This window comes from Rhinichthys klamathensis, unplaced genomic scaffold, assembly GCF_029890125.1.
Source record: "Rhinichthys klamathensis goyatoka isolate OS25496 unplaced genomic scaffold, OSU_Roscu_1.1 h1tg000109l_1, whole genome shotgun sequence".
Classification (NCBI taxonomy): domain Eukaryota; kingdom Metazoa; phylum Chordata; class Actinopteri; order Cypriniformes; family Leuciscidae; genus Rhinichthys; species Rhinichthys klamathensis.
The window spans coordinates 3,010,503-3,028,082 of record NW_026606647.1 but is presented as its reverse complement, the minus strand read 5'-3'; the positions used below and the strand labels follow the sequence as shown (position 1 = coordinate 3,028,082).

At 36.3% G+C, this 17,580-nt stretch overlaps 1 protein-coding gene across 7 annotated transcripts in view; it reads right to left on the bottom strand.

The window, feature by feature from the left end:
* The window catches only part of dip2bb (disco-interacting protein 2 homolog Bb), a 32,414-nt gene that overhangs the window by 14,150 nt on the left and 684 nt on the right, over positions 1-17,580 (bottom strand). For 4 of the 7 annotated variants that reach the window (XM_056253893.1, XM_056253896.1, XM_056253898.1 and 1 more), the window contains exons 2-15: positions 8,337-8,408; positions 7,754-7,951; positions 6,761-6,886; positions 5,419-5,685; positions 3,511-3,651; positions 3,164-3,181; positions 2,014-2,133; positions 1,723-1,920; positions 1,529-1,620; positions 859-969; positions 659-782; positions 448-557; positions 262-364; positions 74-138 (exon numbers count right to left, since the gene is read on the bottom strand). In XM_056253893.1, coding sequence (XP_056109868.1) covers positions 74-138; positions 262-364; positions 448-557; positions 659-782; positions 859-969; positions 1,529-1,620; positions 1,723-1,920; positions 2,014-2,133; positions 3,164-3,181; positions 3,511-3,651; positions 5,419-5,685; positions 6,761-6,886; positions 7,754-7,951; positions 8,337-8,408 — 1,745 coding nt within the window. The remainder of the gene's footprint in view (positions 1-73; positions 139-261; positions 365-447; positions 558-658; positions 783-858; positions 970-1,528; positions 1,621-1,722; positions 1,921-2,013; positions 2,134-3,163; positions 3,182-3,510; positions 3,652-5,418; positions 5,686-6,760; positions 6,887-7,753; positions 7,952-8,336; positions 8,409-17,580) is intronic. The other 3 variants (XM_056253895.1, XM_056253897.1, XM_056253900.1) reach the window with 1 other exon arrangement.

The window sequence follows — 17,580 nt, the reverse complement described above, 5'->3', positions numbered from 1 at the left end:
TAATATTTGATGCACTGATCTTAATAAATCTGTAGTAATAGCATTGATGACACGTACACATTTTGTCACTCACCGTGAGAACTCCATGCCACAAACCCATGTCCTTCTTAAAGTCCAAAACATTCACCAGTGTCTCACCTGCGTGCAGACGCATTCCGTTACATCTCCAAACAAGCAGTGTGAAAACCTGCATAGCTAGTTCTTTGGTTTAGTGTAACTGCAACAAAAGGATGGTGTTTCCACAGCAACAGCATCACTCACCCTCACAGTAGTTACAGGCCTGAGTGAGTGACTGGCAATGTGTTAACATGGCAACTTTTGAAACCGCAACACCCATCACTGTGCCCTCCTTACTGGCCTTATACTGCATGAGAGAAAGAGAGGAGGAGATTTACATGTATTTAACAAACATACACACACAGAATCACATGAAGCACATGATCTTACCTCTATGTATGCCGTGTCTGTGTTGGCTGTTGGGATATGAGGCTGCCAGTCTTTCGAAGGCTTCGTGAGGTATTTGGAGTCTGTCACCACCCACTTTAACCTGGGCCAGCCTGTCAGAAACCCAACTAGTATTAGATCCACCATAAATTTCTCATTACTGACTGGCTTTTGAAAAGAAATGGATGTAATTTGCATGTGTGAAGTCTCTGACCTTTAAACTGTAATATTTCTCCAGTGGGGGTCTTGGGTAAACCCTTCAAACAGATCTCACTTGTCAAAGCCAGACCCACCCCACAGCTACCTAACAAAAAACCTACTTGGCTGCTACCCGCATCCTGTAAACACATGGAAAACATTTTGACAACAATAGCAATGTGAATTGTTAGCACTCCATTTAGCTGTAGTGGCTACCTTTCGGGATAGTGGAACCTCTATGGGCACAGGAATGACTTCTGCCAACAAACAGCCATAAAATGCGACCCAGAACATACCAGGGTCACTGTTAGGATACACCAGCGCCACCTGGGTCAATAATAAAACATTACTTGCAAATAATTAAAGTGAAACAGCAGCATTTTTCTAAAATAAAAGTTGCTTCTAACAATATACAATACAGAATATTACTTATAGCAATGTGAAGTAAATGAGTGTTGATATCAGTGTTGTTATTGTTACATTTTCTTAATTGAAATAAGGCAGGAATAAAAAAAACGTATTTCATAGAAATCAACTAGAAATTAATAGAAATTAACTAGAAATGTTGCTTTAATACAGAGCCCCTAAAGGGACATGGTTAAGGAAAAAATTAAAATTACTAAAATGAAACTGAAAAAAATAAAGCTAAATAGGGAGAAAAAAAACACAACTCAAGCAGATAAAATTGTTAAAACCTAGGCTAAAATTAAAATGAAAACTCAAAATATAAAAATAAAAGCTAAATTGTTTTATAAATATTATAAAAGCATACTAATAATACTACAATAAAACTGGTTTATGTGCACAAACTTGTCATAAACACCTCTAACTGAGTTATATTATCAGGAAATGATCTTAAATGACAAAGAGTTGTTGGTTTTTGTACCCGGTCTCCTGGTTTGAGGATCTGCTCATTTTTGGCTCCCAGCTTGTTGAGGAGAGTGTAGGCCAGCTTTACACTTCGACTCCACAGTTTCCCTGTCAATCACACACCAATCAGCCCATAGACCTTTCTTGCCAATCCCAGCATCTGCTTTCAATCAAGATAAGTGCTTTGCAGGTGACCTAGCTCAGTCTTACCATACGTAAGTGTATAGAGTGGTTTTCCTGTGATATCCAGAGCTGTGAGGGCAGGGCTTTTGCCCTGTGTGGCACCCCATCGAGTTAATGCTGCCTGAAGAGCAGGAGGCCAGTTACTGACCACACCCAACGGTTCCCCCTTCACTGGGATTATCTGCCGGCCTTCTGGCCTAGGGGTGTTAGGATCTGCCTGAGGAACTGAGGAGGAAGAAACACGTTGATCTACATTAATGCACCATTCTTTCAGAGTGTGTCTGAGAAATGGCGAGGACTGAATTTATCCTGGAGTACCTTCCACGATCTCCTCTTGGTCATCCATGAAGAACTCACTGAGTGGCGGGCGTTTTGGTCGTTTTAGCGTGTTTAGCAGCTGCTGGATCTTTGTGGACACACGACTGGACACCGGAACACCTACACCAGGATTGGGGTCAGGTAGGGTGGGATGAGACAGACGAACAAAGACACACTCCTGCACACTTTCAACTGAACTGGGAATTCGTAAAATCACAACTAGACTACATGTGTACATGTATATACATGTTTTATACTCTCCTACAGTGGTATTTATCAGTCCTGGTCCAAAGATATCCTGATATACAATGGCTTATAGATCAAATTAAACTTATTATTATTATGTAAAATTATAAACTTATTATTGAAATTATATATACACTACTATTCAAATGTTTGGTGTCACTGAGATTTTTTTTTTTAAAGAAATCAATAGTTTTAATCAGCAAGGATGCAAAAAAATAAAAAATAAATCTAGAAACTATTTTCAACATTTAATAATAAGAAATGTTTCTTGAGCACCAAACCAGCATATTAGGATAATTGCTGAAGGGACACTGAAGACGGGAGTAATGAGGAAAATTATCACACTAATTATTTGGTAAAATATCTTACAATCTTGCTGTTTTACTGATTTTACTTAATCAGATAAATCTTAATGACCCCACACTTTTGAATGGTAGTGTATTATTACTTCTTTATACTGATATATTTGTATTTATTCAATATAAAAAAAAAATTAAAGACTTTGGAATTTAGTGCTACAGTCATATTGACTTTTTATCATACATATGTGGTGCTTTTGCATCTTTCTGAATCTTCAGTCCTTATTTATTATACTGCATGGAAGAGAGTGACCAACTGGAATGACATGAGGTTGAGTAAATGATTTACACTATTCCTTTAAATATCACTGGTACACCTGTAAAGCAGCCCTAATGTGTTATGAAGGATCAGGACTGAGTAAAAAACGCATGTAAGCAGAGATGGAGGGATGAGTGATCTACTATTATCTATTTATTTCCTAAAAAAGTACAGTGTTTCACTCTGGTTCACACTATCTGTGTGTAACACATATACAGTATACAAACACAAACACACAGCTTTAAAGTCGACCTACGGGACATGTCTAGAGTAGACCAATCATTACCTCTGCCTATTCTTCTCACTGACAGAGAAAAGCAACATGACACAAGTGGATAAAAGGTGGAAAAGAAAAAAGAAATGGGATGCGATTAACGAAGCAATCAAACACAGCATTCATAAAGACTTATTGAAATGTCTCTACTGAAATGTTAACACAAAGTTCTGAGAGACATGAGAAGAAAGTTATGAAAAGGCGCTTAAAGATTTACATACATTTTCAGAGTATGTATGTCTAATGCAGCACACAACAAATACATGTTTCTCTTTTTATCTCTCTTTCTTTTACTCTTTCTTTCCCCTCTACACACACACACACACACACACACACACACGCACGCACACACTCAGTACCGTCTGCTGTCTCCATCATGCTGGACCGGCTCTGTCCTCGACTCATGCCTCGCACCGCGGCATTGGGAGGCAGATCCACACGAGAGCCTCTGGCCTGAGCTTGGGATGGCACATCAGGAGGCCCGACTCCTCCTCCTGGATCTGGTCAAAATAACACTTATTACTCACTCATAATCAACCCTCAAAGTTTTAAAGATATTTTACCCTTGCTCATAAAGGAAAAGCTCACCTTTCTTTCTTACGAAGAAAGATTGATTTTTCAATCCAATAGTGAACTATTCCTTTAAGAGTCTGTGTAAAACTATGTCTATTCAGGACTGCTTTCAGTATATGCTTCCTTCAATTGCGTAAAATAGTGATAAGGCCAAAGATATTTGAATGTAACATGAAATCAAACTATTTACTTATTAGTATTTACTTTGCTATTATTTTATGGATTTCTAAAATACTTAATTCTGATTTATTAATCATTCTATGTTCAAATATTTCTATACAATTTCCTACATACACTTCCGTTAAAAATTGTGGATCAGTAAGACACACACAAACACACACACACATACATATACACATACATACATGCATACTGTATATACCTGTATATAAATACATACTTTTATTCAGCAAATATTAAGCAGCACAGATGTTTTCAACACTGACAATAATAAGAAATACATATTTTAAAAAAAACAGCATATTAGAATGATTTCTGAAAAATCATGTAACACTGAAGACTAGAGTAATGATGCTGAAAATACAGCTTTGCTATAACAGGAATACATTATATTTTATAATAAATTAAAATAGAACACATATATTTTAAGTTCTAATTTAAGCACAATATAACTATTTTACTGTATTTTTGATTAAATACATCCATCCTTGGTGAGCAAGATACTTCTTTCAAAAACTCTCATATCACTCTGCAGTCTCTTTCTTCTCACATTATGAAGTAACGTAAACTCAAATTAATATTTAATGTTATTTGATTTATTTATTTGCTAAGTAGACGTGTCATTTATGAGATACAGTCACTCGCTCATTATCCCAAAATGAACCTCTTCAGGGTGATACAATATTGATCACCCTGTCGAGGTTTATTTTGCCTTAATGATCGACTGACTGTATGTTACATCTTACATAACTGTCTCTGGTTTTACTGTGTCTCATCATCATCGTACATCATTGTTTTCATAATCTTTCATCAAAATGAAATAACTTTCTCTGCCTCTGTAGGCCAAGGCTGTGAGGGCAGAGAAACATATCATTAACCAAAAATATAACATCATTGCCTACAGAATATTCTGTTTCAAGTCTAATGCAAACATGAGTTCATTAGTTCCTCTTGGCTAACCCCACAGTCTGCATGCTGTCGTCTACAGCTACTGTCTACATCTCTTAACAATTTCACACACACTCAGGGTATGTCATGTGCAGGAAAAGCACACTCTCTGAATAAGTACAGTCTTGGATCAAGTGTGTATGAAGTCCTGAGATGATTAGTCCTGAACCACATAACAAGCTCAACCAGATTTCTGAGAACCTTTATTAATTTTTCATCAGCTCCTATGGACAGACCAATCATTCATAGGCTTTAAACACACAGGTGGGGCAGAGGCTTAAGGGTGGAGCGTGTGGAGGGGTAGATAATATTCGTAACTCACAACAAATCTTAAACACACAGGACAAGGTGAAAGATTTCTAACACTTGACTTTACCTCTTCCTATTCTTCTCACTGACAGTCAAAAAGATATAAATGAACAGAAAATAAACATTGGGCAGAAGAAAAAATAGAAATAATGAAGCAGTGAAAACAAGGTTAAGCTACTAAAATTACTTCAAACCAAATGGTAAAATCTAAAGTGTATTTACAATGACACAAAGTGTGTGGGGTAATGGTGACTCACCGATGCGTGCCTGAGCGAGGGCCTCGGCCAGGGCGGAGGGCTGGGAGTGGGAGTGGGGTGGGTGGGCAGGTGCGGGTGGAGGTGGGACCTGCTGAGACTGAGGCTGAGGGGCCTGGGTGGGCCGAGACTCCCCATGTGAGAGAGTGGAGGAGGCAGAGGAGGAGGTGGAGGAGCCGTGCAGAGAGCTATTAATCCAGGTATCTGGAGACTGCTGAGGCCCTGCACTTTCACTTGACACGGCCTCATCGTCAGAGGAAGATGAGGAGTCTGACAGAGAGAAAGAGAAATTAAAAGACAAGGAAGAAAATGATAGAATAAGTACAAGAAGAATAAAGGTAAGAACTATTGAAGCATTTTTTTTAAATGATCCAAGCAATATATCAATATTTGCTACATTTCATAATTCTTGCTACCAATTGTTACCACACATGTTTTTTGCTGAAGAACATACATTATATATATTGAATTAATATTGGTTAAAGAATTAAAAATGAACTAAAATTATAATAATTTATAAGATATAAAAATTAGATAAACTTATTTATGAGATATACATAATTACATTTAAATGTAGATAAATAAATGTTAAAAAACTGAAAAATACAAAAGAAAAGAAAAAAATCGTATTTAATTAAAAATTAAATAATGGGTGTAATCTTTCCTGCATGATTATTATATAAAATACATACACTACCGTTCAAAAGTTTGGGGTCAGTGAGAATTTTATTTTTATTTTTTGGAGGAAAGAAATCAATACTTTTATTTATCAAGGACAGTAAAGACATTTATAATGTTACAAAAGATTCTATTTCAAACAAATGCTGTTCTTTTGAACTTCCTATTCATCAAAGAATCCAAAAAAAAAAAAAAAAACTGTACAACTGACAGACCAACAACTGTTTCAACATTGATAATAATATAAATGTTTCTTGAGCATCAAATCCTCATATTATACTGATTTGTGAAGGATCATTTGACACTGAAGACACTGACACTGGTGATGCTGAAAATTCAGCTTTGATCACAGGAATAAATTACACTTTACTATATATTCACACAGAAAACAGATGATTTACACTGGAATAATATTTAATACTATAACTGATTTTTGTTGTATTTTTAATCAAATAAGCGCAGCCATGGTTAGCAGAAGAGAATTCTTTTAAAAGTATTTAAAATCGTACCGACCCCAAACTTTTGAACGGTAGTGTATATAAGGATAAGGATTTGACGCTGTCAGGGTTTTACTGAGAAGAACTAGAATCATGATTAACTATTATTATCTATTAAATATAAGATAATATATATCTTCATTTCTTTATTTGGCGCTTGTATACATTACCTGGTGGGGTGCAGTTGTCAATTGGTGACTGTACATATGCGGACCGACGTTTGGTTGGCATGGGCAGCGCCATCTTTTCCTCTTTATGCTTGGCCAATGCTGCCTGAACTGCCTCAGTGTGGATATCTGAGACAGACAAAAAAAAAACTTGTAAGAGGCAGTTTTGTTCCTAGGACATCTGCACTTAGTGTGATGTTAGAAGATGTCTCAGTAGATGATTTTATCCAAAGTGACAGGTAAAGTCAACCTTGAACATCCTGAGGCTAAATGCTTTGTTCCAGAGTACAAGACTGATTTGAATCTCATTAACTGTCTGCCTTTATCTCGATTCAAATCAGTAACTTTTGTATTATCAGCAAAGCTTCTTAACCAATAGGCTGTCACCCATCAGAGTGTTGGTACTAATTACACAACAAGGTCATGAACATGCTCTATGACAACAGTAGGACAGTAAAATATTTATACACGTCTGTGGCGAGCAACTGAACAAACAGCCTACACGATCAAATAAGCAAGCTACTATCTTTCTATTGCCACAAAGCACCAGAAATCCACAGTGACCTATTTCATCTAGGCAACCATTTTGTCCAACTGCGACTGCCATGGCAGATGACTAAACAGTTCTTACAAGGATGTGGTCAGAGAACAGGCAAATATTACCATCTGCAGGCACTCTGTAAACCTCACACCCCATAAATCTCAAGTAAAGTCTAGTCTATATACAGCTAAATAGAATTATATAACAAAATTTTATAGGTGAAGTGTGTCGTTTGTTCAGTGTTGAAAAACGTTCTCCTATCCCAGTTTAAAGTGCAAAGACCACTATAAGTAGTACGTTTATAGGTAAGCCTTGGGCTGTATATCATTATTTTTGCTATTTTGTTTAGTGCCCCCCAAAAAAAGAGTCAAACTCTGGCTTGCATTGTAATAACCGATAAATAAAATGTAACAGAAAAAAAGTTGTATATGTTGTCAATGGCAAGCTGTTCTAACCTGATCTGTAGCGTTCATCTCTAGTCCCGCTGCTTCGGTGTGGTCGCCGTGTGCGCCGGTGGCGTGAAGAGGAAGAGGATGAGTTTGACGGGCCAGGTTCAGGTTCAGGTTCAGGTTCAGGTTCAGGTTCAGGTGCGGAGGCGGAGGCGGAGCTTGGACCAGGGGACTGTGCATCATATGCCGGAGGCGGAGCCAAGTCTGTAGAGATAATAAGAGTGAACTTCTTTAAAACTGGCAGATCCAGTCAATGACTACATAAAATGGGAAATATTAATGCCAAGAACTGTGGTTATCTCAAATATCTCCAGAATAAAACAAAATTTCTATCTCACAACAGAGACTGACAATAAAATAATGTTTCATGCTGCAGTCCTATATTTGAGCAGTAGAAGGCAGTGCAGAGGGACTTTGGATGGAACCCCTTCAACCTCAAGAGGAACAGCCTGGGAAGATGTTTCATAACCACATTATCAAATGAGTCAGTGGACAACCAAGTAAAAAAAGGAGAGAGAGATAGTATGGCAGAAAAGGAGATGGAGGGAGGAGGGTGAAAAAGCAGGGATATATTTTTTGTAGTTCTTACTTTGTATTTGTGTTAAGTAGGGTGCTAAAACTTTGGCCCTCTTCTTCTCGTATCCTTTTTGTGTGATGTCACCTAAAAAAAGAGAGATAATGTTATTACCAGTTAAAAATACGAACAGCATGAATTCAACACGTTTCGTTTTGGGGTAAATTTTTTGTTTCAAATGGCAGATGGATTGTGGTTTATCATTGCAGTTGATCTTTTTTTTCTTTTCATTGTAATTTTCAACATACAGTGGCCCCCCAAAAAAGTCAAATTTGAATGACACTGCATTAGATCACAAAACATCCAAGCAATGGAAATATTTTAATTTTGCATAAAATTTAAAATAATTATTTTAAATTGTAATAATACTTCACAATTTTTCAGATTTTACTGTCTTGGTAAGCATAAGAAAACATGCTTTGACACCAAACCCTCAAAAACCAATCCCAAACTTATTAATGATAATGCTAAATAATATATATGAAGTATAATAGGAACGCATTATTGGAGTTGATGAAGGAGGAACAGTTGTTTAGAAAAACCCAAACACCCAAATCTTAAAAGATCATCACATTCTTACATTCTGACAGCCAAGTTGATTTGTGCGATTTAATGCTGGATTCTGCTTGTGAGTGTGAAAGAGAGCAGAATGTGTAATCTAGTGGGATTATGCAGGATGGAGAGAGCTTTGGTTATGATACGTGCTCAAGCTCATTTCAACACATCCCCTAAAGGGGAAAGATTTCAAAAGAGATAACATGAAAATATTTATTATCCCATAGAAATCAGATTGGCCATTACGCTTAAACGTTGACAGCAAACAGCATGGATTCATAAGGAGAGGCCAATAAACAAACCATTCTTTCAAGAGCATTTTCCACATTAAAAGAAAAATGGAAAATAGAGAAGGAAGAGTCAACTCCCATAAGTAATGCATGAGGACCGAACCCAGCTGTACTATGGGATATTTTTAGCTTCAACAGACTGTTCTATCACTAGCTATGAAGGGGGTTATGTATATGTGTTCATTTTGTATATGATTCTTTGAGTGTTATTCAGAAAGAATGTTTTGGACTGCAATAAATGGCACAAATAAATGCGCTCTTCTAATTCAACCGCAAACTAGACGGTTTTATTGGTGGCCTAAGGTGGTCCAGTCCACACTGAGGCTCGGATGGATTGTGATTGGTTGTTGGGGGAGTGATGATAATGTGAAGTGAGTGGCAACAGACTAAGGCAGAAATCTACTTTTATCCTTGATCACTCACTCATACACGGCATGGCCTAGAGTTTGACACTGTCAGTCCATGCAACTGTAAACCTGTAACATTTATACAATACTACCTCAAAATCTTACTTCCAAAAATCATATTCATAATTCTAAATTTGGAATTTTATTACTGTTCCTTTTGAAGTAATATAGTAAAATTACCAGAAAAAAAAACACATAACCTGCATGTAATCTGTACAATAATCTTAACATATAATCCAGACATTATAGCCAAAATGTAACCTTAATTCTGAATTTCATTTGCAAACCCTTGTTTTAACCCTTGTCTTGCAAACCTGTCCTGAAAAAGGGTAAATTATTCCAGGACTACAACCCAAACTGTACTGGCCTGAGATCCAAATCTTATTTGAACTAGAATCAATGTCATTAATCCACTCTGTAATCCAACCAATCTGAACAGATTTTAAAACATTAGCCATCATCACTGGTGCAGATTTTCGGAAACTATTTTCAACTCATCCAGCCTGCAAATCAGGGCAAAAATCGTGTATTGTGTTCCGGCCATCTGAATTGAGCTGATAACCGAACATCAAGAGGGTTTGAAAATCGATTTAATCATGATAGCTCTGTAATCTTGTATTTGCAAGGCATTATGGGCAAAAGTCCTATGACAAGTGACCTTTTTTCAGTAAAGCTGTTTGTCCCTGTAATTTTTCATTTAGTTTATGCATACATAAACAACTACTGGCACGCATGCACAAACAGACAGAAACATATTGTTTGTTTGTTTTTGGCCCTGGGAGAAAGGTGGTGGAGGAGGACCTCACTCCTTTAAGAGATAAAGCTACATGAGTGTTATTGTTTGACTGTGATTATCAATATTAGAAAGCATATAAAACAGTGTCTCTCTCTGGTAACCTACAAGTAACCTAAATGACAGCATGGTAAACAGCATGGGGGCAATAGAGTTACCTTAGAGGGGTGGTTGATTTTGATTATGTTTTCACTTTTTTAAATGAAAACAACCTTTGATACAAAATGAAAATTACAAATCAATAAAATACATTTATTTTTCATTCTGGGGGTGGCAATTTAACTAAAAAATGGCTTTAGCAAATAAATAAAATATATATATGAACACTAACATTCAAATGTTTGGTGTCAGTAAGATTTTGAAAGAAGTTGTTTTTGAAAGAAGTCTCTTATGCTTACCCACGCTGCATTTTTTTGCTCAAAATACATTTGAATATTGGGAAATATTTTTATTTCCTACTTTAAAATGTAATTTGTAAAATGTACTTTTTTAAAGAAACATTCCCTATTTTCATCAATGTTGAAACCAGTTGCTTTAAAAAAAATTGTGAAGATTTTTATGGAATGAGGAAGAGTTTGTTATTTTTATTTAAAGATTCTTTGATAAATAGAAATGTAAAAAAAAAACAGCATTTATTTAAAATAGACTTAACTTAGTGTCCTGAATAAAAGTATTTTACTGACCTCAAACTTTTGAATGGTAGTTTGTATATATATTCTTCAATGTTGCAAAAATTATGTTGATTTTAATGGTTTCACATTAAGCATTTTCTGTAAAGATAAATACAATAGAGACTGAACCGCCTAGTCTCTCAGTGAATTTCTGTACAACAGACACGCACACCAGCTGCTCAGACTGTGGGAAAGATCTTAGATCTGTGTCTGAGTGAGTAGAGTGTATGTATGGAAAGAGAAAGAGATGGAGAAACATATTAAAGTTCTTTTTTATTGACAGAGAACTTGTCTCTGAGAGTCTTGTTCCTTTGAAAAGCATTAACTACCCATATCCACCCTCCCTCTTGTGTGCTGCATCACTGGCCCTGAAACACTATGACACAACAGAGCTCACACAATGACTTTCACTCAAGACACAATACGGCTATCTCTCCATTGTGTCTACACACACACACAAACACACACACACACACACACACACACAGACACACACAGCCTTGGTTAGCCACCACCAGATGGTGACTCACCATTCAGCAACTGCCAACACTGTATCACACTGTCTTGAAGTTGAATTTCATTGCCCTTCTTTCATGTTCTTTTGTCCACATCCAACATTCTCATCCAACACACACACACACACACACACACACACACACACACATTTCCTTTCCCTCTGGATGATGTCATGTTCTCCAGTGCTAAATCTTCTACCCTATGACATGGTTTCCTGTTCTGCTGAGAACATAAAAACAGACTGTGAGAGACAGAGAGAAACACAGACAGACAGACAGAGAGTGACAGAGAAAAAGACACAACAGGGAGTTCAGTTCATTCTTATCTGTTCATGCCTCTTTCTACATTATACAACCAGATCCACAAACCGGCTTTGAAAACTTGCTAATGGAAACAGTAAAGTCAGGGTTACCAGGGTGTGTGCATGCAGGTGACAACAAGACTCAGATTACCACTTCACACACCTGGGAACATGCCTTGTCAGGTGTAACCTTCCTAATTCACTTTGCAATACAGTATATAGAATGATCTGACCTGTGTTTACAGTGTGGTTTACCATGAGCAAGAATAAATAAGGGAAACGAAGTCTACTTTTAGGATGGGACAATGTGACTTGGAAATTCTTTACAGGTTTTTTTTATTTTTTAACCCCAAAACTTACAAAATTACATTTTGGCACATTGTTTATGCTTTGAACATGAATATTACCACAAATCAGTTGGCTTGTTGAGTAGAGGTGAGCTGTCACTGTTTCCTGGCAGATAATAAAACAGGCAAAAAATATTCCCACAGCTGAAGGAACCATATAGGGACCATATTATCATAAAGACTCGACTTGGGCCAGTAAGCAACCACCTAGCCACCGCCCAGAATAACCACCTAACAACAATACAAAAAACATTCAACACCTTTTCAACCACATAGTAACACTCTAGCAAACAATCACAACCCTCTATCATTGTGGCAGCAAGATTTGTGCAGGAAAGCACCATTCAGCCTGTCTTCAGCTATTTTTACAATTAAAATAACATTACACATTTCACCTTTCAGCAGCCCTCCAATAAAAGTCATACTGTGCGGTGTGAGTAATGTATGGTTATAAGGTTTTATGTCATGCTGTTGGGTTTTTAGCTGTTCTTGTGGCATATGTGCTTCTTAATGCTTTTAACTATATTTGTTATGAATGAGAACAGCCTAAGGCAAACTCACCTGTTACCATAGCAACTATGACTCTAAATAAAACCCACACAAATATACATACCAAAACAACACAAAAGCCTACTCAGATTATAAGACATTATTTATGCATATTTGGAGAAATCATTTTAGCCACAATAAAAGTACAGGAACGTTCAAAATTGCTGTGCGAGTGTAAGACCAGAAACAGTTTACGCAAATACAAATGTACACTCCTGCGTTGCATTTGTGCTAACAAACCTTAGTACTCATGGGGCCAATAGAGTTACCTTAAATGGTGGTTAATTATGATTTCACTGTTTTATTTTTATTTTAGTGTGTTATGTTGCTGTTTTAGCATAAACAACATCTGCAAAGTTACAACACTCAAAAGTTCAAAGCAAAGGGAGATATTTTCTTTTACAGAAATCGCTTTTTAAGGATTACAACAAACGGCTGGTAGCGACTACAATGAGCTTCGTCATGGTTTAGTGACATCACTGACCCTAACATTTACATAAACCCCGCCCCGAAACGCAATTCATAGATTATCATGACAGAATATGCTAATCAATGACTAGAAGATAGTTAACTCCACATCAGCTACATAAATTCATCAACTAACCATTCAGAAATGTCCTGTTGCATTGTACATGTTGTCAATTCTTCTTGAGTCTCTCCATCTTTGTCCGACTCCGGTTTGAACATAAAAGACTAATTTTTACATTTCCAGTGCATGTCTGTGTGAGGTAATCGGAGCTGCTAACACATGAGCTCTTGAAGCTCCGCCCTCTGTGCCAGAAGCAGCAGCTCATTTGCATTTAAAGGGACACACACAAAAACAGCGTGTTTTTGTTCACCCTCAAAAAGTGACAATTTTAACATGCTATAATAAAATATCTTTGGGGTATTTTGAGCTAAAACTTCACATACACACTCTGGGGACATCAGAGACTTATTTTACATCTTGTGAAAAGGGCATTATAGGACCTCTTTAAAAATGTCTGTGCCATTCAACTGTTTTTGTCATTACTCAAGACAGCTTGCTACTAACATCTTGTTATTAACATCCACTTTACATTTACGTCCAGTCCTTTAGCAGATCTCAGATCTTTGGTATGCACCATGAATATAAGGTATTTACATATATATAAATATTATCCAAAAATATGGTACTTTTTGTTACTTAGGATTTCAGACCACATCAAGAGTCCAACTTCAATTCTGAAACTTTCAAACATACAATAACATAGCCGAGAATAGCAGGGACGTAAGCTCTAGTTAAGTGTTACCTGAGTGGCAAGTGTTATGAGAGAGATATTTAAGCTCCAACTGGCAGTTTGGAAAAACTCTGCTCTCTGAATGAATATAGTGTGTGTAAAGTGTGCATCTCTTCTTTTTCGAGTCAGACTGGTGAATAATTCAGTTAGTGAGGAACCCATATATCGCAAGCATTGCAAAAGATATGAACTATTAACATGTCCTGTGTGGTGTGCGCTTGAGAGCGAACTAGCTAGGCAAACCAGGAGTTTTTTAAAGGATGGGATAAAGATAGTGGGGAAAGAGGAAAAAAGAGAGAGAAGATAGTGGGAGAGACAGCGCAACATGTTAGAAAGCTTGCTGTGAATCATGGGTAACTGAGTGTATTTGCTTCCCGGTGCTCTGTGACCTAGATTTAAGTAATCTCTCTCTTTCTGTTTTGTCCCTAGGTCTCTCTCTCCCACTCTGTCTCTCTCTCTCTCTCTCTCTCTCTCTCTCTCTCTCTCTCTCTCTCACTTTTTCTTTACAACTCAGAAAACCTGCCTGTCCTCCTACAGTCACAGTGGGTGTTTAAGCTACTGAGGTTACCTGAACAGATGCACACAATCAGACATTATACAGTTAGTCCGAGCCTCTTTAGTTTAAGTATATGCTGACTAGCTATGGAAGAGGATTTCCACACACAGACACACACACAGCTCATTTGATCAGCTTAAGTGCATAAAAGCGTCTGAGTATGTGCTGGGAATTGAAGCAGAGATCACGACTGCTCAGCCCTGATGCTTTCAATGGTGCTCATTGTGTGTGTGAGTGTGTCAAAACCTCCTATCTCCACCCCTCTTCCTCTGTCACAAAGGCACACACACACACACACACAGAGAGACAAACTCTTTCATTCACAACACACGTTCATTACAAATAACGAATATGTGCTGATGTCTCTGTAGACTCTGTAAACTGTAAACAGATATGCATGTGATTTATTGCTTTAATATTTATAATATATAAGTAGAGTATCTGCCTTAATTTGTAATAAGGATATTTTTCTGCTGGCCCAGGAAGAATAAAAATTTTTTTAAACATATTTTTTAAAGTATGCAAATATATGTAAGGATATTTTAATTAAATATTAAGGCTATTAGGATTTCTTTACAAAAGATTTTTTTAATTAAATAATATTTTTACTGCAATTTGTCATTGAATATCCTCCTATATCTCACTTTGAAATATGTCACTTTACAGAAGTAAAATGGGCATTAAATGCACTTCCCCAAATTATACTGTATAAATTAATGATTCATACCATCCTTTTTCACCTGTGTGGTATATGTCCAAAAAAGTGTTACTTTAGTATCATTTATATACTATTTTATTTGTTATTAATATTTTAGATTAGTCTTTATTATATGTGCCATTTTTTATTTTCATTTTAGTTCAAGTTTTAATAATTTTGTTGTGTATTTTTTCATTTTTATTAGTTTTTTATAAATCCATGTCATTCTTATTCATTTTTATTTAACTTTTATTTAGTTTTAGTTAATTTAGTACTTCAAGTTAAACTAAAAGAAAATGAGAAGTTATTATCTTAGCTACTAGCTGAAATAAAAGTCAATTTTTTTATACCGGTGTATTTTATTTTATTTCAAGTATTGTAAAAGTTTTTTAGCTTTAGTTTTAGTTAACCCTGATCCAAATCATATTTTGATTCCAACATATCCAATCATGTTTTACAGTATAGTAAAAACTGTTACTATTCATGCAAATGTGTTAATATTGTCATAACACATTATTCTGCTATTAAAACAATAAAAAGCCTGCCATCTCAGGAGGATATAAATAACAGCAGCTCTATACACTATCGTCTATGGCCATACTTCTACTATGTCTGAACTCAAACAAAAATCATCAGCAGAAGTGAGCTGGAGGTAGTCATCACTAAAGAGGTTTTTACTACTCCCACTGGTCCTTCACATTTTGACATAAAGAGTCTTTCATTGTGACATTTTCTTTGTGCTGTCACCTATAAAGTCTTCAGTGCAAAGGACATAAGATATGGGCGTGACGCTAAACACATGCTCATATACATGACAAACATTTCTCTAGTCTAAAGCAAACCTCGCTACTTAATGAATAAGTCAATTTAACTGTATTCAAAGGGCTGCAGCAGGCATCTCCTGTCTAAGAGCCAAAAAGTGAAGACTGTAGGTGGGGACTGTGAATTGTGCCAGGACCGCATTGTGGGCTTTGAGAAACAGATACGCAGTCTTAGCATAACATACATAAACATAATATATAATAGGACAGAAAGGAGGAATAAAGTGGGTGTGTGTTTGCAAAATTGCACCAGCAAGGACACAAGATGATGTTCACAACTGCCATGAAATCCAAAAAACACACCAACAATAGTAAGTGAAGCCAAAAGCAAACTAGTCCATCATTTGTAATCTGCCTCCAGGTGCTCTCTTGATTTGCTGTGTGGGAGACATACTGAGAATGAATCCAGGCTGCACTGATGGCAGATCAGCTGTTATGCCAAACAAGTCTCTGGTGCAGAGATTAATGAGAATCTCTTTTTATATTTGGGTAATGCAGTTTAAGATATCATTTTGCTCTTCTGAATCTTTCACACACCACTGCTGAAAGGCTTATATAACACATAAGGATGACTAAACACACACACACACACACACACACAAACAAACCGAGCCCCTTCTGCAGTGAATCACAATGACACTAAAATGTAAACAACCACACGCTCATATCTGTTATAATTCTTCAATGTATTTCTGATTAGCAGAGGTTTAGACACACCATTCATGCTGTAAACCATTTGAAATGTTAAATAAAGAGTAATATTTTATTTATATCATTTTCATACACATGGATATACTGCATTATATTGATGCTATTCATTTAAAGGCCCAGACAAAAGTTTCACAGGTGACACCAGGCCCCTCTTTATGCCAAGTTCCATTGTTTGAGTGAGCGATTTACATGTCCTATGGCAAGCTGTTTAAACATTTATTCCTTAGAACAAGTTTCTATTTTTATGATACTATTTATTACAATTAATTCAGTAGTGATTAGTATCTTTGTCAAATTTGCAACTGACTATTTTTTAGACATTGTACTTACTGGATATAAACTGCAAGTTTTTGTCAGTGATTTCTATGGTGGTCTGTGGTTGGAATGTTTACAGTCCACTTCTGTTTACCCTGCATTTATTTCATAAAGATTATTTATAAATAATTGAATACCATGGAATTAATAATTATTACCTTGTTAGTAAGTGTTTAAATAGCTTGCCATACCTGACCTCTCATTGTATCTTATAGCCTATGAGTGTTGATTGTTTATGGAGGACAAATGAGTTTAGGTCTATTAATAGCACTGTCAGTGTGTCAAGCATAGCCTACACTCTTTAATAAAGCATCGACCATTAAAATAAACGTTAGTTTACCCAATATATATTGACCATAAAGAGAATACCTATTAGCCTATATTGTAATACTGAAGCTATTGTTTTAAAACTATTATACATATGAATATTAATTCCAATGACAGTAAAGATCAAAGTTATACAACTGACAG